General features: G+C 40.1%; 1 protein-coding gene across 1 annotated transcript in view; it reads left to right on the forward strand.

The window, feature by feature from the left end:
* The first annotated feature begins 5,908 nt into the window (after positions 1-5,908).
* LOC121148228 (ankyrin repeat domain-containing protein 20B-like) overlaps positions 5,909-22,226 on the forward strand; it is a 42,481-nt gene continuing 26,163 nt past the window's right edge. The window contains exons 1-9 of the mRNA XM_040968316.1: positions 5,909-6,202; positions 7,612-7,726; positions 7,869-8,042; positions 10,771-10,877; positions 15,350-15,422; positions 15,656-15,779; positions 16,051-16,109; positions 19,858-19,939; positions 21,668-21,861. Coding sequence (XP_040824250.1) covers positions 6,015-6,202; positions 7,612-7,726; positions 7,869-8,042; positions 10,771-10,877; positions 15,350-15,422; positions 15,656-15,779; positions 16,051-16,109; positions 19,858-19,939; positions 21,668-21,861 — 1,116 coding nt within the window. The 5' untranslated portion in view covers positions 5,909-6,014. The remainder of the gene's footprint in view (positions 6,203-7,611; positions 7,727-7,868; positions 8,043-10,770; positions 10,878-15,349; positions 15,423-15,655; positions 15,780-16,050; positions 16,110-19,857; positions 19,940-21,667; positions 21,862-22,226) is intronic.

Below are 22,226 nucleotides of genomic sequence, written 5' to 3' on the forward strand. Positions count from 1 at the left end.
TGTAAGTTCTCTCTTACTCTTTAAGATAATACATAAAATAAATCCAAAGTTAACTGTTGAGAGAAATTAAATACAAATAAGGATACATGAGAGACATACATTGGAAAACTCAGAGTTAATAAGATATTTTTCCCAAATTGATTATCAGTTTAACACAGTTCCAAGCAGAAGTTCATGAGGTTCTTTTTCAGCATTACAAGTTTATTTTAAAATGTAAAAGAAACTTCAAAGGTCTAGATAAGGCAAAATAATCCTTTTAAATTAATCTTGAAATAAAGACCAATATTAAAGCTACCCCAAGTTAGTATGATATGGCACTGGTACACAGAAAGACAGAAAAAATAGATCAACAGAACAAAATAGTCCTGAAGTAGAATCATATCAAGATAATTGATAAAGCTAAAGTAAATCACTTGTCAAGTTTTACAGAATTGTACACCTAAAATGTGTACACCTGTACACATCTCACAAAATACAGTCATACCCCAAAAGAGGATACAAATAAGAAAACTTAAATATGAACATTAAATACTAAATTATTAAACAGATCATGTCAATGAGCATTCCATAAATAACAATGGTTATTATTATGTATCCTAAGAGTTTATTGAATCATAATCACATGAACAGCTGTAAACTTTCATTTAAATTTCACAGCCATGAAAGGGAGGTCTCAACGTAGCGATTCCAATACGTATCTTATTTCTGCATTTTCACATCTCTAAAGCAGAGATGTGTCTGGCAGTACAACCAGCCAGGAGGGAGTCAGAGTGCCCTGTGACTTCCTGGTATTTTCATAAGCCCACAAGCTCAGGATTTGTCCTGAGGGTGGATTGAAAACCTTCTAGCATGGACTTATAAGTCAGGAAGGCATCACCATTTAAAATCTGAAGAATGATTGTAGGAGCCTGGTAGAAAACAGACAAAAAATAGTTGCTCATTCTTGTAGAAAAATGTTGCATCACCATCGCTTCAGTGGGTTGGAGGATGAAAACCCACGCATGGGAAGGCATGAACCCTGGCAACATGAAATCACATTGACCTAGGATGCTCAGAACATAAAGATATTACAGAAAAATCTTAATCAACTTATTTTTTCTTGTAAAAAGTAATATGTGACTTCTTAAAAGCCAAAAGAAAAGAGCTGTTTAAACAACGAAAATTCTAAGTTAAAGCATGCATTGTATCATTGTTTAGTTGACAGTAATTTTTCTTCCTTTGTGGTATGTAAAAAACGTTTACGTTTAGGGAACTGTATCTTGCTATTTCTATTTACAGCTGAGCAATTTCTTGCTGAAAGTCACAAGGCAGTAAACCACAGAACAAATTTCCAACTGAAACACCTTTGAATTACCTCCTCTTAAATACGAAATTATGCTTCTTACCTATTATAATTGGCAGATTTCAAATTGACATAGAGGTTGAAATGTTGCAAAATATTTTCCCACCTTATAGGCATTCCCAATACCCAGGCCACATTCTGTCACTGAAACCCACTGTTTCCCAATGCACGACTAGAGGAATTTCTTTTAAAATTCTCCCTACCACTCCACTAGGAAACCCAGCAAATACAAAAGTGAATAAGACACTAATTCTACTCTTCAAGTTTGCATTTTAAAAAGTTATAATAAGATACCTTGCAAAAAAAATAGGTAAATACACAGTACGAGAGCTCATAGACTAGAGAATTCCATAAGGGAGACTGAGGAAGGTTTCAAGAAAAAAAAAAAGACTTAAAGATTTTGAAAAAAAAGAAATAGGAACCCTACTTAAAGAACAAAGGGTGGGGCCCGGCGCGGTGGTGCAAGTGGTTAAGGTCCTCACCTTGCACGCCCGGTATCCCATATGGGCGCCGGGTCTATCCCAGCAGCCCTGCTTCCCATCCAGCTCCCTGCCTGTGGCCCGGGAAAGCAGTCGAGGACGGCCCAAAGCTTTGGGACCCTGCACCCGCGTGGGAGACCAGGAAGAGGCTCCTGGCTTCAGATCCTGGCATAGCATCGGCCGTTGCGCTCACTTAGGGAATGAACGGAAGATCTTCCTCTCTGTCTCTCCTCTCTGTATATCCGCCTTTCCAATAAAAAAATAATAATAATAATAAAAATAAATCTTAAAAAAAAAAAAAAAGAACACAGGGTGTGTAGGAGGAGGGTGACCAAGGTGAAAGCTGGACTGGTGAAGGAATTAGATCCAAAACTGTTTAGAAAGAACAAAGTCCCAGCGATGCCACAGGAGGGCAGATGCGGACTTAAACTAGCCTCACATTTTCAACACTTTAAATAAAATGAAAACCTCTCCTTGATGAGTGGCTTCCATCCAAGCCAGAACATCCGGTTGGAAACTACCCCCTAACCAACACACCAAAGGAATCCCAAGGGATGCTACGTTCTTGGAAAGCTTGAGGGAGGACCAACACCAGAGTGTGGCTGCTTTGGGGTAGCGTAGTAGCAGTCAGTCCATCCCAGTGCTTCCAGTGCTCCTTCTTGGGCTAAACTTAGTCCCAATTTTTTTTTTGGGGGGGGGGGAGGCTGGGTCACATCCTCAAGTAGATAGTAAACAACAACTGTGGTTGGCGCCAACTGTGACCCCAAAATACACCAGGCAGAATATGCCACGGTGTGTTGCTTTCTCCACTTAATAATTCAGAGTGAAAAAAAAAAGTCCAAAACCAGGCTGGAATAGACAATGTCTTCAGAGGTGGTGGCAACACTTTAGGTTTTGGGAAACACCTTCTGGTGCCCTGCAATTACTTCAAGTTCTAGAGCCCAGGATACTTAGTGAGGATGGTAAGTAATCAGATACAGTCCCCACTAAATAGACTTGGGACATCAACCCCTTATTCTATCCATAAAGCACCTAGCTTGATGAACATGTTATTGACACTAATAACAGTAAAATTAGAAATTTTTCATATATATGTTTTTAAGGATGTATATTGATTTTTATCAGAAATGCAGATTTGCCGAGAGACAGAGAAAGAGGCTCCATCCTCTCACTCCCCAAATGGCTGCAATGGCTGGAGGAGCTTACCTTACTTGAAGCCGGCAGCCAACAGCCTCCTCTGGGTCTCCCACATGGGTACAGTGTTCCAAGACTTTTGGACCCCCTCTACACAGGCCACAAACAGGGAACTGGATGGGAAGTAGAGCAGCCAGGATATAAACCAGCACCCATACAGATGCTGGTTCTTGCAAACTGAAGATTAGCCAGTTGAGTCATCATACCAGCCCCTTCTCATATATCTATATCTATAATATATATTAATATCCATTAAAATTAAGGTTACTTCTAAGCATTTTCTTTTCTGAATTCTTAAAGCATTATTTATTTTTACTCAGTCTTTTCTTAAAATCTACCTGCTCTAGACTGCTTTCCCTGGTTGCCTGTGAATTCACAGCATAATTTATCACTCCTTTCTGCTTACCAAATCTTTGCACATAGCTTTGTACATTCTATTCCTGCTCTTCCGTTAGACTGTTGTGATGACAGCATCAAGAACCCTAGACGAACAGGTGTTATTTGAAGCAAAATTAGCATTGTCTCCTTAATTCATCAGACTGCATGAGAGAGCATATTTTCTTAGAAGAAAATTCACATGAATATAGAAACTCATTCAGCCAAAATTCTGTTTCACACATTACAATACTGGCATTGGCATTTCATCTGTAGCACAAAGTAATGTATGTGGTATGATTTAAATGTCCCATGCCTGAATAAAACTATTATCTCACTACTGTTATGAATCTGCTGCATGTTGATGACTACTAGGTAATTCATTTCTTTACACAATGATATTCCATATTGATATCATCTGTTTGAAACAGAGAACGGGAGAATACCTGGGAACACTGAAGCTGCCACTGTAGACTAGGAATAAAGGATCGCAAAGAATGGGGACTGGAAGGACAGGGTGGCATGTTCCAGATAAATTTTGGCCTCCCACAAGCTTTCTACTGGGTTTGACATTGTTTTGACTCATGTGAGTCTTTGTTCCCATATGTATTGATACAAAAATCACTGTTTGGAACAGAAAGCATTGATCTTAATTTCCAATATATCCTGGTGGATCACAAGCTACAGTTGGGATAACGCAATGTCGTCTCTAGGGTCTGACCAAGGTAGAAAGATCCCAACTGATGCCTGTCTGTGTAGTCTATCGTTATCTGCACTGCGGCATAGGCTGAGCTGGCCATTTCAGGATGCCACTGTACTCAAGGAAAGAAAGGGGAAGAACCAGAAGCACCATGAAGAGACAATGAAGTCTCTATTTGTTAGTTGCCTAACAAGGAGGTGCATTCTCTGTAGAGACTTCTTCAGAACTTGTCCTCACCCATTTCTTGCTTACGTTGCTGAAATCACTTAGGATGCCCATTGGGTTGCTAGCCTCTTGCAGTGTAACGTCTGCCTTCCTGCCCTGGTTCCCTTCAGCACTGCAGGCTCTGGCTACTGCACAGCCTGTGAGGCCACAGGGGATGACTAACAGTTGAGTTAGAAACCCTGACAGAGACCATGACTGGAATCCTGGCTCCTGTCTTTAACTAAACCCATCCCAGGCCACTGAGGGCATCTGGGGAATGAGCCAAGAGTCGGAGTGCTCTCACTCTCTCACTCTCTCCCTTTCTCCCGTTTCCACTCCTCCTCCAAAATAAAATTAAAATTCTGAGAAATAAGAATGAAACATAATATTTACCCAGACAGACTGTTTCAAGGGATTCTCCATTGAAATTATTTTCTTTACCTATTTACTAACAAAATTTCAATGGGGAAAAAAAAAAAAAAAAAACCTCTTCTTAATTTAACATACTGGTCACAAATTTACTTCTAAGACTGTAGATATAAACACTGCCCTGAGCGCACTAAGGGTAAAGAAGGGAGAAAAGGACTTTGGAACTATTATGGGCATGACAATTCTGTATTTTATAGGTGACAAAGTTACAGCAGAGTATGAGGCACAAAGCCATCCAAGCAATAAGACGTTTGGCAAAACTGAGAACTCAAAGTGTTATCTAACCTGCTGCTAAAAACCAAATGCTCAGAATAAGTGCCTGGGTTATTTGCATCGCTGAATTCCTACCTACAGCAGCAGGGACTTAGAAGGGATATGAAGCTAAGGATGAGGAGATTGCTTTAGATTTTCAGAATCCTGAAGTTTTACCGCTCCTTTAGCTCCAGTCGTGCGCAAAGTCGCCATTCCAACAGTTAGGTGTCCCTCCTACACCAAATGCTCCCTAGGCTCAGCCAGGGCCCGCCGACGTCCGCCAACTACCACTGACCGGCTGGGACCTGGGGCCCAGGCCCTGTACAGGCTCCACACAGGCCCCGTACAGGCTCCACACAGGCCCCGCACAGACCCCACACAGGCCCGGCACAGGCCCCGCACAGGCCCCGCACAGACCCCACACAGGCCCCATCCAGGCTCCGCACAGGCCCCGCACAGGCCCCGCACAGGCTCCACACAGGCCGCGCACAGGCCGCGCACAGGCCCCACACAGGCCCCACACAGGCCGCGCACAGGCCCCGCACAGGCTCCACACAGGCCGCGCACAGGCCGCGCACAGGCTCCGCACAGGCCGCGCACAGGCCGCGCACAGGCTCCGCACAGGCTCCGCACAGGCCCCGCACAGGCCGGGAACAGGCCCCGCACAGGCCCCGCACAGGCCCCGCACAGGCCCGGCACAGGCCGGGAACAGGCCCCGCACAGACCCCGCACAGATCCGGCACAGACCCCGCACAGATCCGGCACAGGCCCCGCACAGATCCGGCACAGGCCCCGCACAGGACGCGCCCAGGCCCCGCACAGATCCGGCACAGGCCCCGCACAGGCGCGCTCGGCCTACCTGGGCCAATTCGGGACTCCGCCCCCCGAGCCGCGCGCCCGGACGTGCCGCGCGCCTGGACGTGCCGCGCTTAGACGTTGGCGACCACTGGCGTTCGCCAAGGGGCGGTGGTGGTCAGACCGGCTGCATTTGGGTTTTGGGGGCTAAGGAGGTGGTGAAAACCAATCCGTAGCTTGGAGCATGGAAAAATTCTTTCCTAAGACGACTAAGAAAACACAGCAACTCCTAAAGTCCCAGTTCGAGTACCGCGCCCGGAACAAAAGGCTTCGGAAGATCCACAAAGCGGCCAGCGAGGGGGACGCCTTTGCAGTTCAGCATCTCCTGGTGGTGCGGGCCTGCGGCGTGAACGACCGAGACGGGAACAACAGGTGGACGGGGGCTTCTCGGCTGGCGCCCAGGAGGAGCAGGCGAGGCGCAGCGGGGAGGGCGCGGGAAGCGGTCACCTGCGGGCTGTCCCGGCTGACCCTCGCCCTGCCTCCACGGGCTCCTCAGCACCTGGCACGGGGACCGCTGAGCATCCCGCCCTCTCTCTGAGAAAAGGACCTCAAGACAAACTTGAGCTGGTATCCTAGATCTTCTTCTTTCACCCTGGCGAGCATTTCATTGACCATGCAATGCAATGGTTTGACCAGTCTATGCAATTGTTTATCCTCCATGTTCGCGTGTTCAAACCCATATTATGTGTACACAATAGAATAGGGCAAAGAAAAAAAAAAAAAAACGCCCGCAATTCGTCACTTCTGAGCTAACGTTTCTTCAGTAAAACCCAGTATCCCTGCACTCATGCATATACATATTCATAGACAAAAACGGTAAAGAGGTAAGACGCGTGTGTATTCTTAAATACAAAGACTATTTTTTTTTTTTTGGTCAGATTGTGAGCACTTTAAGTGTCTGTCCCTCTCTCTGTAATGTGGCCTTTCAGATAAATAAATAAATCTTTAAAAATGCAAATGTTCTTGCTACTACTTCAAACATATTTGCAAAGTTGGAGTACTTTTACTCTTTTTTACCCAATGAAAATGGTGTCTTCAGTCAGTAATAGCATTAGTACTGGGCATATCTATTACGGAATTGGAGGTTGTTCCAGAGAATGTTCTAAATATGTCCCGCGGATTCTCTTTAAGTATCACAGGGGTCAATTGTGCGGTAACTACTATTTCCCCAAGCACACACTTGCCCCCATTTTATTGATGACAGAGTGAGGCCAGCAAAAGATAAATGATGACTAGTCAGTGGTAGGATTCAAATCGAATTGTACTGAACTTCGTTACTGTAATGAATGTGAAAATTTGTAAATACTGCACTTGCCTAGGAGGAAAAGTAAATACGATTTTTTAAGACAGAGAATATCGGGCGTGACACAATGGCCTAGTGGCTAAAATCCTCGCCTTAACACACTGGAATCTCATATGGGCACCAGTTTATGTCGTGGCTGTTCTGCTTCCCAACAAGCTCCCTGCTTGTGGCCTGGGAAAGCAATCAAGGACCCCAAAGCTTTGGGACCCTACACCCACGCGGAAGACCCAGAAGAAGCCCCTGGCTCCTGCCTTCAGATCGGCTGAGCTCCAGCCTTTGTGGCCACTTGGGAAATGAAACCGTGAACTGAAGATCTTTCTTTCTCTTCTCTCTGTAAATCTGACTTTACAATAAAAATAAATAAATCTTAAAAAAGAGAGAGAAAAAGTGAGAAAGAGAGAGTATCATGCTGTTATGCTTACAATGGCCTGTTTTGATACTGTGCTCTATCAACTCCTAAACGCCCTCTCTTCCACAGAACCGCGCTGCACCTGGCTTGTGCCAAAGGACATGTAGAAGTTGTCAATTTCCTCATAGGAAGACAATGCCTGATTGATGCCATTGACGATGCAGACATGACACCTCTGATGAAGGTACGCCGTGGCCAACCATGCCAGCGTGCAAAGGCTTTGTGAATTTATCTGAGTTAATTATATCTGATTGGTGAAACCAGTGGACTGTTGGTTTTTAACTTCCTAGCACTTACAATGTATTCATTGGTGTGTTTACTGACAGGCCACACAATGTAATCAGGAGAAATGTGCTATCATCCTGCTACAGCATGGCGCTGACCCAAACCATATGGACAAGAATGGCAACACTGCCCTCCACTATGCCATCTATAATGAGAACACAGGGATAGCAAAGCAGCTTATTCAACACAATGCAGATATCGAAAGAAAAAATAAGGTACTAGTCAACCCATTTTATTTTCAAACTGTGTCACATACAGTTTTAATGTTGCCGAGCACAGAGTCCATTTTTCATATTTTGAAATTCAAATATTCCTCAAATGGAAATGTTTTGAAAGAATTGTCAATAACTTGGCCTTAGTCTTTGGTACTCTTACAATAGCGTTAGAGTATGCGCTTATAGCCAATATTTGTGAAAACACTGCATTTGCTAAAGTTTTAGTTCAAATGAATTTTCCCACTACGTTTTTATTTTGTTAGTATAGAGCAATGCAGGGAAATAAATTTTGCCTTGAATATAAGCTTTTAGTTTAAAACTCAAGCATATTTGCTCTTGCCAATTTCCCATTTAAATTAGTCTTCCAGTGACACTCAAAAAGGAAAAAGGAGAAAATAATCCCAAACTTGAAAGTTAGGCAATTGAGCGAAAACAACAAACCAGTGTTTTGGTCTGTGATATATTTTTTTCCCCCAGTTTCCATGTTGAAACAAAATGCTCTCCACTTTGGCGTGTAGTACACCACACTTTGGTGACTAGAGTTACTGAGCTTTAAACTTGCCTTGAGATCCACTTCTGGGAAAACTTGAAGGGAGTGAATAGAGTGTCATCAACTGGCCAACCAGAGGGAAGAACAGATAATGGACTGATGGGTTATTCTGTTGTGGTAGGAAGAGCCTCTTAGGTAAGTTCTCTAAATGAAAAAGTTTCAATGGAATGGGGAAAGAAAAGAATCTCAAAAAGTTGGATTTTGAATTTACTCATCCTTGGTCTTTTCCTACCCAGAATGTTTTGAATGAAGTTTTCAATGAGTCTGCCCTTTGCTCATTGGTCAGATTCCCATGTGAGAAATGAAACTGCCCATTCATGGGAGAGATCCGTTTGAAGTGGTGTATGTATTGTACCAAATTTCAGATAAAATTGTGTATCGCAGTGACCTGAGAAATAAAAAAAAAAAACCTTACAAGTTTTGATTTTTAGTAAAATGTGTAAGGCATGGTCAAGTATATTTTAAATTTTTTTGACATCGTGATAAATTGCTGAATAATTAGCTGTAATAATTTCTCAGATTTCAGCAACTTAAGAAAACTTTGGAAGGGTTGGAGTTAGACAGATGTTACTTCTGTCAACCCTTTCCTTTCCAACAACATTAACCTGGCTTTTATCTTTCCCTCTGTGCTTAGAAAACAGCAAGACACTGCTGATGATGTTAGAAAAACACCCTTTATCTGCCAAACACTAGCTATTCTCTGCCTTTCCAAGAGTCTTCATAAATTTGCCTGCAATTTGTTTTAATGAATATAAGCTGACCCTTGAAAAATTTCCTATTTTTGTTGCCACTTGGGTCTTTGGGTTAACAAATCTGTACTGTGGACCTGGTGCAATGGTTCAATGGCTAAATCCTCACCTTGCACACCCAGGATCCCATATGAGCACTGGTTCATATCCCAGCTGCTTCAATTCCCATCCAGCTCCCTTGGGACCCTGCACCCACATGGGAGGTCCAGAAGATCAGCTCAGCTTCAGCTGTTGTGGACATTTGGGGAGTGAGTCAGCAGATGGAGGATCTTTCTATAAATCTGCCTTTCCAATAAAAATAAATACATCATTTAAAAAGAATGTGTACCACAAGCAGAGTCTTATGATCAGCAATAATAGCAAATTATGTGCATTTTCATGCTGAAGCAGTGTGATAGACTATCTTGATATGACTGCTAAATTCATAGAACCCTGGCACATATGGCTAATTTAAAACTGAAATCCATGATGTTACGAATACAGGGGAAATTCTTTTAATACTTGAAGTTCTAGGAACTATCCACTTGATGGACAATCTGGGGGATTTAAGTAAAGTAAATTATAATTCAAGCACTGGGAAATTATTTCATGAATATTATGAGTGCTTTTTTTGTTTTGTGGTAAAATAGATGATACTGAAAAAAGTAAGGGTTTTACATGCCAGCCCACTTTGTACAAAACCACTTAGAAATTGGTGTAAAAACAGTTAGTATGAAAACACAAGGAATTGTCTGTGGCTCCTAGGTGTTTGTAGTTTCCCTTGAAGCATTGTAACAACTTCTAAAATCCAGAATAATGAGGCAGAACTCTTCATCTTATGGTTCTCTTAAAGGACCAAATCAGAGTGGTATACTGTGCAGGGTCTTCCGCCCCAGATGAGGCAAGTACTGTCCACACCTGCAGAACACAATGCAGTTTTATCATCTTTCCCAAACATAGGTGGTCATGGGATCTCTCTGTTGAGGCACACTACATAATTTGTGCACAAGTAATTATTCTTGGGAATAAAAATTGAAGAACATTGCTATAGAGAATAATTTAGGCCATCAGAACAATAACAATACTTTAAGGTCTTTACCACTATGTTAGTGTTTGGGGCAACAAAAGAACCTTTGTCCTCGAAGAGGCTCTTGTTTTGGATAGGAAATAGTCAAGTAATTATAATATGCCAAGAAGAGTGGTTTAAGGGAAGCAAAGAACCTTGGAGCTAGAAGAATAAGCATATTTTGGAGATGACTAGGTTCCATGTGATGAAGCAATGGAGATGGGAGTTTCAAAAGGAGATACAGCACATGTGATTGCATAGAATTGAAAATGAAGAACCTCCTTTAGTTTTACTTTCCATATTGCATTTTAAGTTTCAGTTGTTTGCATGTTTTCAGTTCAGTTGAGAACTGTGTAATATTGTGAACTATTCATTGTTTTACAGATTGGCTTCACACCACTTTTAATTGCTGTCCATGAAAATGCAGAGAACATGGTGGAGTTTTTAATTATGAATAAAGCAAGAGTTCATGAAGTGGATAATATGGATAGGTATAACATTTATCTACATTTCTTTTTTTTAAGATTAGTGAAGCACTGATGGAATAGTTGTATAATTCATAAATACTAAAATATGATTGTTGCTGAGATATAAGAAAAAATAACACAAACTGTCTAATAATTAAGAAAGCACTTATTCAAATTGTACAACACAAAAAACAGTGTCCCTTATAACAGTGACTGGTGTTTTTCATTTGGAACCTGTTGTTTTTTTGGTTTTTTTCTTTTTCTTTTTTCTGTTTTTGGTTTATTGACACTATACTAGCTAATAGGGATCCACTATTTTATTAGTTTGATAAAATATGAATTTTAACTTGGAGTTCATCTTGTGACAATATTGAGCTCAATTTTTCTGTGGTACTTTTTAAATTATTTTTCATTTGAAAGACAGAATCATATAGAGAGCAGAAGCAGAGGTATCTTCAGCCACTGATTTCACTCCCCAGATGGTCGCAATCGTCAGAGCTGTCCCAATCCAAAACCATGAGCCAGAAGCTTTCTCCAGGTCTCCCACATGGGTGCAGGGGCCCAAGTATTTGAGCCATCTTATACTGCTTTCCCAAGCCATAATTAGAGAGTTGGATGGGAAGTGGAGCAGCTGGCATATGATCTGGTACCAATATAGGATGCTGGCACCTTGGGCAGAGGCTTAGCTTGCTACATCACTGCACCTGCCCCTCTGGAGTACTTTTTAGATTTCTTCTTGTATACCTTTCTTTTTAAAATGCTCTGTTTTAGAAAATGCTGTGTTAAACATTAACAGAAGTTGAGAATCGTCTTGTCTTTTGAAGTATTTTTTGCCGCCCTTGAAGAAGATTGGTGTTGGGTTATCCTTAATTAACTAGAAACTATTATTACTAAATATTGTGATTTTTCAGGTTGTTTTCGTTTCCAGCGAATTTTGATATTTTTATTTCTTTAAGATTTATTTTTTAAGTCATAATTAACAATAATGAGAGATAGACAAGCAAAGACAAAGGGAGAAAGAATATTCCATATGCTGGTTCACTCCCAAAATAGCCACAATGGCCAGTCCTAGGCCAGATTGAAGGCAGGAGTCAGGAGCATGGCCTATACCTCCCATGAGAGTGACAGGACCCAACCACTTGAGCTATCTTACACCTGCTTTTCATAGCATTTTCCAAGCAATGAGCAGGGACCTGGATTGGAAGTGAAACTGCCAAGATCCGTACTAGCATCTTGGGTCATGACTTTAACCACTGTACCACAATATCACTGTTTTATTGCACAAATGCCTGCAGTGCTCAGGTTGAGCTGATTTTATGTTGGAGCTGAGAACCCATGCAGATTGAGGGGCCCAACGCAATGGCTCAATTAGCTAATACCTCAAGTGTTGGGATCCCAGTGACCTGCATGCTCTACTTCCCATCCAGTTCCCTGCCTGTCACCTGTGAAAGCAGTGGAGAATGGTCTAAAGTCTTGGGATCCTGCACCCACATGAGAGACTAAGGAAGAAACTCTTGGCTCTTGGCACCACATCTCAGCTCCAACCACTGTGGCCATTTGGGGAGTGAACCAACAGATGAAAGACCTTTTTTTCTGTCTTTTTTTGTCTCTGTAAATTTGTCTTTCAAATAAAAATAAATCTTAAGGATATCCAGTGATTGGGAGCATTTTTCATATATGTGTGAACCATTTGAAATTTTTTTTCTTTTGAAAAACCCTCCTTCATATCCTTCATCCATTTCTGGATATTGATCCTTGATCTGCATGGGTTGTAAATATTTTCTCCTATTCTGTCTATTGCCTCTTCACATTGTACAGAAGCTTCTGAGCTTGTTGTAACTCCCATTTGTCTATGTTTGCTTGTATTGCCTGTGCTTCTGGTTTTCCAAGAAGTCTCTTCCAATGTCAGTGTCTTGTGGAATTTCCCCAATGGTTTCCTCTAGTGATTTGATTGTAACAGGTTGTAGACTCAGATCCTTGATCCATTTTTAGTTGATTTTTGCAGAAGATAGAAGGCAGGGGGTCTTGTTTCATGCTTCTTCTCGTAGAGATCCAGCCAAGCCAGCACCACTTATTGAAAAGTGTGTCCTTTTTTTCCCAGAGACTGATTTCAGCTCATTTGTCGAAGATTAGTTGGCACTGCCATTGGTCTGCATAACTGTTTTTGCGCCCGTACCAGGATATTCTTTTATTGCCCTCTAGTGTGTTCTGACTTTCCAGAATGTTTTTCTCCTTTCATTCCAGGACCTCTGCTTTGGTTCCATTTAGTTCTGTTCTTTCACTATGGTTGTTTATTCTCATTCCATGAATTTCTGTTGGTGTGTGCTTTCTTTTCTGCCTTCTTGTTTGTTTTATTCTCCCATGGGTTTTATTTCTGCAAACTAAGTATTCCTCAGTTATCTGTGGCTAGACTAAAAAACACATAGATTGTTAGGACTTTAAGGAGTCTTAGAAAACAATCAAAACAACTTCTGGGACTCCAACATATATGCTTAACATCCTTACCAAATGGAACACCTGAAGCTCAGAGTGATCAATCTGGGTAAAGTGGATGGCAGAAAAGGAATTTGAAGTTTCCTAAATTCTAAGCCCAGTGCTCTTCCTTCTTTATTATGCAGTAAATGCGTGTGTTAATTAGAATTAGTTAAGGGGGACTGGGCCTTGTGTGCCCAAAGAAAGAAGAAAAGAAAGGAATTAGAAGAAACATCTAAGGTAAAAATTTAAGAAGGTAAAAAATTAAGAAGGTAAAAATGAAACTAAAAGGGAAAGCACAGGAAATCAGCAGAATGCAAAGGAAGGGAAGTGGTTTTTTTTTTCATTGTTTCTAAGATGCATGTATTAATTTGAAAGGCTGAGTTAAAGGAAGAAAGAGAGAAAGAGAAAAAGAAATTAACTGCCATCTGCTGATCTTCTACCCAAATGGACACAATGTCTGGGCTGAGCAAGATTGAAGCTAGGAGCCAGGAACACCATCCAGGAATTCCATGTGGGTGACAGGACCAAAGGACTGGAGCCATTAATGTTGCTTCCCTAGGCACATTAATGAGAGCTGGACCAAAAATGGAGCATCCCAGACAGGAACTAGTCCCCATATGTGATGCGAGTGCTAAAGGCAGCTGTTTAAACCACTGAGCCACAGTACTGGCCCTGGAGGAAGAATTTTAGACTACAGATTAGAATAGTTTGTCACAATTAATTAATCACACTCCGCTTTCTCCATAATTTTTAAAATTTATTTTTATTGGAAAATCACATATACAGAGAGGGAAAGAAACAGAGACGAAGATACAAAGATCTTCTGTCTGCTGATTCATTCCCCCAAGTAGCCACAACTGAGCCAATCCAAAACCAGGAGCCAGGAGCCTCCTCCAGGTCACTTACACGGGTGCAGGGTCCCAAGGCCTTGGGCCGTCCTCGACTGCTTTCCCAGGCCACAGACAGAGAACTGGATGGAAAGTGGGACAGTCAGGATTAGAACTGATGCCCAAATGGGATCCCGGCATGTCAAAGCAAGGACCTTAGCCGCTAGGCTACCACACAGGACCCTCCATAATTTTTTAATTTAAACTCCCTCCATCCTTCCAGCCCTATATAACCCTTACTAGTCACAATTTTGGGTTCAGTTGAGTGTTGAGATTTTTTTGTAGTTCCAACATAATGAGGGAGAACATGTAGTATCTATCTGTCCATTTGCAGCTTATCTGACTTTATAACATAATCTTTGGTTTTATCCATTTTGTTGCAAGTGACAGCATTTCATTATGTTTATGGTTGAATAATATTCCACTGTATATATGCATGCCACATTTCTTCTATCCATTCATTTGATGATGGATACCTTCTCTGATCTTGCCTTTTGTAAACAGTGTTGGGATAAACATATTCAGTCAAGATTCTTTCATTGCAAGCATATACCAAGCATAGAGTCCAGCATCTTATTGTCCAGATACATTCAGCGGTTTCTTGGGGAGACCATATCTGGTCTGAAGGTAGAGCTGGCAGAGTATTACCCCAATCAATTAAAAGCCCCAACATAACATCAGCAACAATGTACAACATTATGGAATTAATTGACATGGTATTGAGTAACCACTATGCTAAAAAATGCAAGTTCTTAACCACATCCTGTAACTACTTCATTGACATTTCGATTTTAGTTTATATACAACCGGCTGCTATACACCTTAAAATGGCTATAGGATACTATTCAGCTGTCTCGTGTCTACTTTCATTTTAGTATTTAGCGGTTTATAGTGTTGAAGCATAATTTTGCTGAACCTGGCATTTTTTCGGTAGTCTAAACTGGCTCATAACTCTAAAAAGACATATGTCAACAGTTGAGGTACAGAACAGTTTTAGGAGGGGTGTGCAGAGAAATCTTCAATATCCCAGTGAGGAGTATCTAATCTAACAAAGCATCATTTAACACATGCACAGTTGACCTCTTGCTATATGTTTATGGAAATAATTTACCGTTTTTATCTTTTTGTGTAAAGGTCTGGCAGTGGACTTGAACTTACTGACCATTTGGTTGCATCAAGTGTGAAAGACCTCAACTTATTTACCATGGTAAAGTGCTCTATTACAAATTTAATTCTCTTGCAATGATTTGAGTTTGTGTTGTATATGACCAACCACCCGCTTCTTGAACCTGCCTTATCTGCCTTCTGTGGACATTTTTATCTGTTTCTTGCCAGTGATATAATTCAGATAATAAATGTTGTCTTGCTGAATGAGTGAATGACTTAATGATGGAACAACTGAATGAATCTGTTTGATAAAACGGAGTTTTTCCTTCTTAGGAAGGACAACCAACTTCACCAGATCTAAAGAGCAAAAATGATATAGCCAGCACTCTGTGTGCTCAGAAGGAGCAAACAGATGAGGATGTAATGTGTTATGTTGATGAATCTTATGATCATACAGGTGAGCATCTGTGGATACAAACTTTTCTGTTTAGATGCTGCTGTTTGAAGTGGTGTGAAACTTGAAATATGAGGTCCATTTCTTTCTTTTTTGCTGTAGTTGTTTTTTTCACATGACCAAATTCTCCCTCCTGAAACTGCATTAACCCTATGAAATTGTTCCTGTTTTCCATTTTTCACTGAATTTTTCGTGAATGGAGCTATAAATGTGTGTATTTATAATTCACCATAGCAAATATTCTCATTATTGGATCTGTGACTACATTTTATAGATATGGTATCTCCCTTAAGACTAGAAGATGAAGTTATAGAATTACCATCATATTCACAGGTACTGTCCCTTCTTTTCTTATGATTTTTCTAAGTTTCAATATTATGTACTAGCTTCTTCTCTGTCTTGAAATTATTTTGGAGAGTAAGAGAGACGACAGACATATGCAGAACAATGAAAAGAGACACAGCTCCCATATCTGTGTGCTAGTTCCCTCACAGTGTCTGTAGTGCCTAAAGCTGAAGCCACAACCTGGAACCAGGAGTCAGAAACTTCAACCCAGGCCTATTTCATGGATGGCAGTGACCCGGTTTCTCAAGTTAGCACCTGATTCCTCTATGCATCTGTGCTAACAGGAAGTGGGAACCAGGACAAGGAGCTGGGAATGGAACTAGAAATGTTGATGTTGTACACAAGTTCCCTACTCAGTCACATCTGAGCACTAGGGCAGATGCCTGCGAAGGGGAAGGTTTCCTGGCCTGTTTCATGTATGCCTACTAGCATTTATTTCCTTGCGTCTTCACTACAGCATTAGTAATGCATTTAACATCTGTTTCAAAGATTTATAGTATAGCTTAAGTCTTGTGAAGAGAATATATATTTCATAAATGTTACATAATGTGAATTTTAAAGCTTCATGAGCAGTTTAATCCTGTTATACCACTTTATATGCTACAAGATGGATCTTTGTAATAATTAATTTTGAAAGCTTTAATAGAAATGTCCATGTGATAACAGAATAATGTAAAATTTTGAGTCATTTAATATAGTTTCAAGGTTTTTTCCACCTCCTGCCCTTCAGATTTGTTACTCTTTTCTGAGGGCCTACAAAAACAGAGGGAAAAGGAAGCAAAGAAAAGATGGAAGACAGGGAGAAATAGTCATTCACAGGTACGCTCACCATATGCCCAAAAAGGTCAAGGCCAGGCCATGCCAGCACTGGAAGCCAAACACTCATAGAAGTGTCCCGTGTGGGTGACAGAGAACAAACCACAGGCCATATCACCCTCCCACTGTATCCCAGGGTGTGCAGTAGGAACAGAGACAAGCTAGGAACCCTGGCACTCTGAGGTGAGATGTAGATAATTCATCCGATTTCCTAGCCACCAGGCCAATAACCTACCTCCTAAATATTTTCATCATGTAAGTAGTGGTACTTGATAGCCTAAGTTTTGTCCTGCTGTGTTAATATATTCATGCAAATTTGTTTGACACGCTTTGTCTATTTGGACTATACCTTTTTTAAATTTGGAAAACGTAAAGCTTACACAACAAAGAATTTGTTTGGATTGTAAAAAATAAATTTATCTGAACAGGGAAGAATTAATTCCTCTAAACCTATTGCCAAGTGCAGAATTCTAATTTATACACAGATGCTTTTCTACTAATAATGAAGTTAAGAGACAAGCGATTTAGACCGTAATTTTGTTTTCAACTTGGACCTGAGATAATAATGCCTGAGAATTATTTAGACTTTCAAGGGTATATCTATCTGCAAAGATTTCAAGCAGGTGATAAACACGGAGGTTTGTAAATACGTGGACCTTTGACAATAACAATTTGGTTTAGTGGCTTTGTGTTGAATAAGCTGAGTGCAACTTGTTATGATTGGAACAGAAACAAAAGCTTAAAAGCAATAATAAGTATATAAACGTGCTTTAAAAAATATAGACTGTTGATTAGAAATATTGAAGGAATCTGTGGTTAGGATAGGGATGGAATTGGGCAGGGAAGCTTTGCAGACAGAAAGGATCTTTCTGATAGTGACTTCAGTGCTACGAAGCGTAAAAATGAGAAGGAGCCATCCAGGAGGACATTCCGGGCTAAGAATAATAAATCATGTTTATAATTTTACTTTAAACTGCTACACATGGGCATGATACATGAAGTTGGATAACCATCATCAATCTTTTTTATATTGTCACAGGTAGAAAATAAAGTATGCAAATAAGCTCCTGCCATATGGTAAAGGCTTATTAAAATGTGTAGTCCCATTTCATTAATAGATGTAAAATATAGCATATGCTATTGAAACCAATATCTGGCTAGTATTATTTCAGCGTTACATCAAGGATGGTTTTCTTTACTCTATAGCTCTTTTATCATCTTGTTTCTGAAATTAAACGCTTTATGAACAAAGATACAGGGGACAAGCATTCGGGATAAGGGAATTTATAGTGACGGCATAATACAGTCGTATCTAGATACAAAGATACAATGCAGTGTGCATCTCTACTTGCAAGTCAAATATGGACTCCCAGTGAAATTTTTGGATATATCTTGACAATAGGATGCCGGACCTTCTGACGTCGTCTGTACCAGCAATGTCAGGTCACACTTATGACTGCTTGTGAAGGACTCTACTGTTGTGATGATGTGCGGAAGTCAGACAAGAAGCAGGGACTTAGGGAGGGGAGTAGGGAAATCTCAGATCTTATGAAATCGTACCAGAATATTCAAAAAATTTTTAAATAATAATAATTTCTAAAAATACAAAATTAAGAGATGATTTTGGATGCAGCAGTCCTTTGCACAGTGCCTGGGTTCGTGTCCTGCTTCTGTGCCCAATTCCAACTTTGTGTTAATGTGCACCCTGGTGAGTAACAAGTGGAAGCTCATCTGTTCCTGCTCTCTGCCACACTCAGCATCAATGACTAGGATTGAGTCCCTGCCTACTGTTGGAAATTGGTGGCATTTGGAGAGTGAAACAATTAATGTATAAAATGTCTGTCTCTCTAGTCCCTCAGTGATATCTGACTGCTTCTCAAATACATGCATAAAGAACAAACTGTAGAACATTTCCAAGACACTATCTACATAAATAGAGCAATGTGGGTCCAGTGCAGTGGCCTAGCAGCTAAAGTCCTCCCTTTAAACATGCCGGGATTCCATATGGACACAAGTTCTAATCCTGCCGGCCCCGCTTCCCATCCAGCTCCCTGCTTGTGGCCTTGGAAAGCAGTGGAGGATGGCCCAAAGCCTTGGGCCCCTGCACCTGCATGGGAGACCAGGAAGAAGCTCCTGGCTCCTGGTTCCTGGCTTCGGATCAGCTCAGCTCCGGCCATTGTGACCACTTAGGGAGTGAATCAGTGGTCAGAAGATCTTCCTCTCTGTCTCTCCTCCTCTCTTTATATCTGACTTGCCACTAAAATAAATAAATCTTTTATAAAAGAGAGAAAGAGAGAGGACGGTCATGATATGTGTCTAAGACATAAATAAATGAATCGAACAACGTTTGTGCTAATCTGCTTGTAGTTGAGATGATTGGCATTCTCTGAAGTTTCTTACCACACCACATTTTTATTTTAACATTTAAAAATTTGTTCATTGAAATAATTTAAATGTTTAAATCTGTTTTATAAGAAGTGATTTGTTTTTAATTTATGTGTTGGTTGTAAGTGTTGCCCTCTACACTTAACGTGCGTTTCCTGATCTGTAGGTGCCTTAGAAAAGCAAATGTAATTATTACAGAATTATATCAATTGTATTTTAATGGTTTCTTTTTTTGTGGGGGGAATACAATGTAGAATTCAATATGGATAATTGTTCCTTAAAATATACACACTCATTTTCCATCACGGATAGCATCCTCTGGCCTTGCTTGCCCAGTACACAAAGTCAATAGTCATATGAAGTTAAAGGACAAGCTTAATATCCAATATTGTAAGATTTTCTACTAAAATGCTTTGAATTTCAGTGCATGCTTCTCTAATTTGGTCTAGTTCCTTTTCAGTGTGTAATTCAAATTTCTTCCTAGAGTTAATTGAGAAGTCCTTATGTAACACATTATTGACGTTTGTTTTAACAGAGCAGTTCTGAAAGTCCTCTGCCGGAAGGTGCTGGCCAGCGCGGGGATCGCAGAGAGGAGTATACAGATGAACCAGCGGAAGGTAAAACCTGCAGTTTTAAGAGTCATTTGAAAGAATGATATAAGACATAAATAAGGATCTATTTCAACAGCCAAGGAGAGTGACCTGTTGAAAGTTGAAGCAATGACACATGGTGTATCTTGCTAGGTATCAAAAGTAGATTAAATTCTGAATTCCGTGAAGAGGCTGAATGGTTGGGTCCATTAAAGATCATCCGTGGCCTGTTTAAAGCCAGAAAATAGGGATATAGAAAGGAATGAAAGGGTGAAAATGAAGAATGACGAACATAGAGAACATAGGAAGTGAAGGAAATTAAGCAGATATATATGGGATCCTGACACGTTCAAAGCAAGGACTTTAGTGTCGGGCCCAAAAGCAATTTTTGTATTTTTATCTTTAATTATTAGCTACACATTATATGAAATACATATTATTATCTTGTTGCAAACCCTACTCATCCTCCTGTTGAAGTGAAACATTTTATTCAGAATAAATCAGTAGCAATGAAGGCTGAATAGATATCCAGGTCAGGTACATTTGCAATACAAACTTGACTCTGGAAAGAGATACATTGCCGTTTTTGAAAGGTTCCCAGTCTTCATATTCCAAATTGTTTTTTCCTAAATTTAATGGAAGGACTTGACATGAATAATACTGATGTGATTTTAAATATCGATATTTTAAAAGTGTGTGTCATTACATGAAATCTTTAAAAAATATAACCTGTGAGTACTTTTTGGTTTTGATATCTTAAGTTCCAAATTTAAAATCCTTGTTTTTAATATGAATTTACAGAGTTTAACTAATATATAGCTTTAAACTGCTATGAAGTTCTAATCTTTACCTGGAGCAAAGCAGTACTTGCTAACATGTCAACTATGTGTTAATTCTGTCGTGCTAAGCTAATTAGATGTTCTGAGTAGCAGATCTGTGTGTGTATGTGTGTGTTTATGGGTGTGTCTTTGATTTTACAAAATAGGGAAAATACTTAATCATTTCCTGGTGCATACCTGGTAGAGTTAGCCTTTTAAGAAACTGATTCTGAAAAGTTTTGGCTTCAGGGTCCTTTCATTCTTTATACTGTTAAAATTGTTGTGGATGTGAGGGTTTTTCTTTTTATCGTAAGATTTGTTTGTTTGAAAGAGTTAGAGAAAGGGGAAAACAGAGGCATCTTTTATCCTCAAGATGTCCCCAAATGGGCCAGTATCCACAACTAGGCCAGTCTGAAGCAGGAGCCAAGACTTCTTCTATGTCTCTCACATGTATGGCAGAGACCAAAATGCTTGACCTATCTTATACTGCTTGTCCTATACCATTGGCAGCGAGCAACTGGGTCATGAACCAGCTTCAAATCATGAAAGATACTGCCACTGCAGGCAGTACTTCAATGCCACAACATTTCTATATCTTTTATTTAACAAGATTCACATAATTACTCTACTGGAAGTTAGAACTGAAAACATTTGCATATAAGCATTTTCATTCATTTATTCCAGTAGCCATTATAGCGGCGATCCAATAAGCACTAGAACTAGGAAACTAGTTCAGGGAGAAACTCCATTCTCTGTACATTTACAAAAGAATGAGAATGAAATAGTATTTAATACTAACAAAAATGGGACTACGTGAATTAGATGCTAGACATTTACCTCACTATAGTTATACAGACAGTCTTTGGATGTGAGGCTTGCCCACACCAAAGAATTGAAGCTTTGGTTCAGCTAAGATGCAATGATTTTGTTTTTACAGACAGTTATAACGAAAGAAACCCACAGTGGGCTGTGTTGAAGGAGCCACTGTATGATCATTGTAGAACTAATAACCATGAAAGCATGGAAGCTGAATTAGAACTTATCAGTTTTTACCCAGCACACGATGACACAGAAACCACATCCAACCAGGAACAGGAGTATCTTGAAATAAGTGAATATAACCAGCCAGAGGTATGTCAAATTTTGATCTTAAATGTCTGGTTGAACAGTTTGTTTTATTATGATAACATAGCAGATGCCCAATGACATTACTTTTCAGACTAGACTTATAAAACCAACAAGTCCCAATTTATTATGAATCTAACATTTTAGCTAACCGCAAAACATAAGATGTTCTTACCATATGTGGTAAGGTTTAGCTGATCATTATTAGGATAGAGGCAAAGAGTTTTCTAAATAGGTTTTGGTGTTCCATTTTTTTCTTTTATCCCTTCTTGAGTATATAACAATAACATTACTTAAAGGCATACAGCCTGACAGAAAACACATCTGAGTTTCAAACCCCAAGCTGATTTTTTATGTTGGGAAACAAATGA

This window comes from Ochotona curzoniae, unplaced genomic scaffold (assembly GCF_017591425.1).
Source record: "Ochotona curzoniae isolate NIBS_2020 unplaced genomic scaffold, NIBS_Ocur_1.0 scaffold_4683, whole genome shotgun sequence".
In the NCBI taxonomy this organism is placed as follows: Eukaryota; Metazoa; Chordata; class Mammalia; order Lagomorpha; family Ochotonidae; genus Ochotona; species Ochotona curzoniae.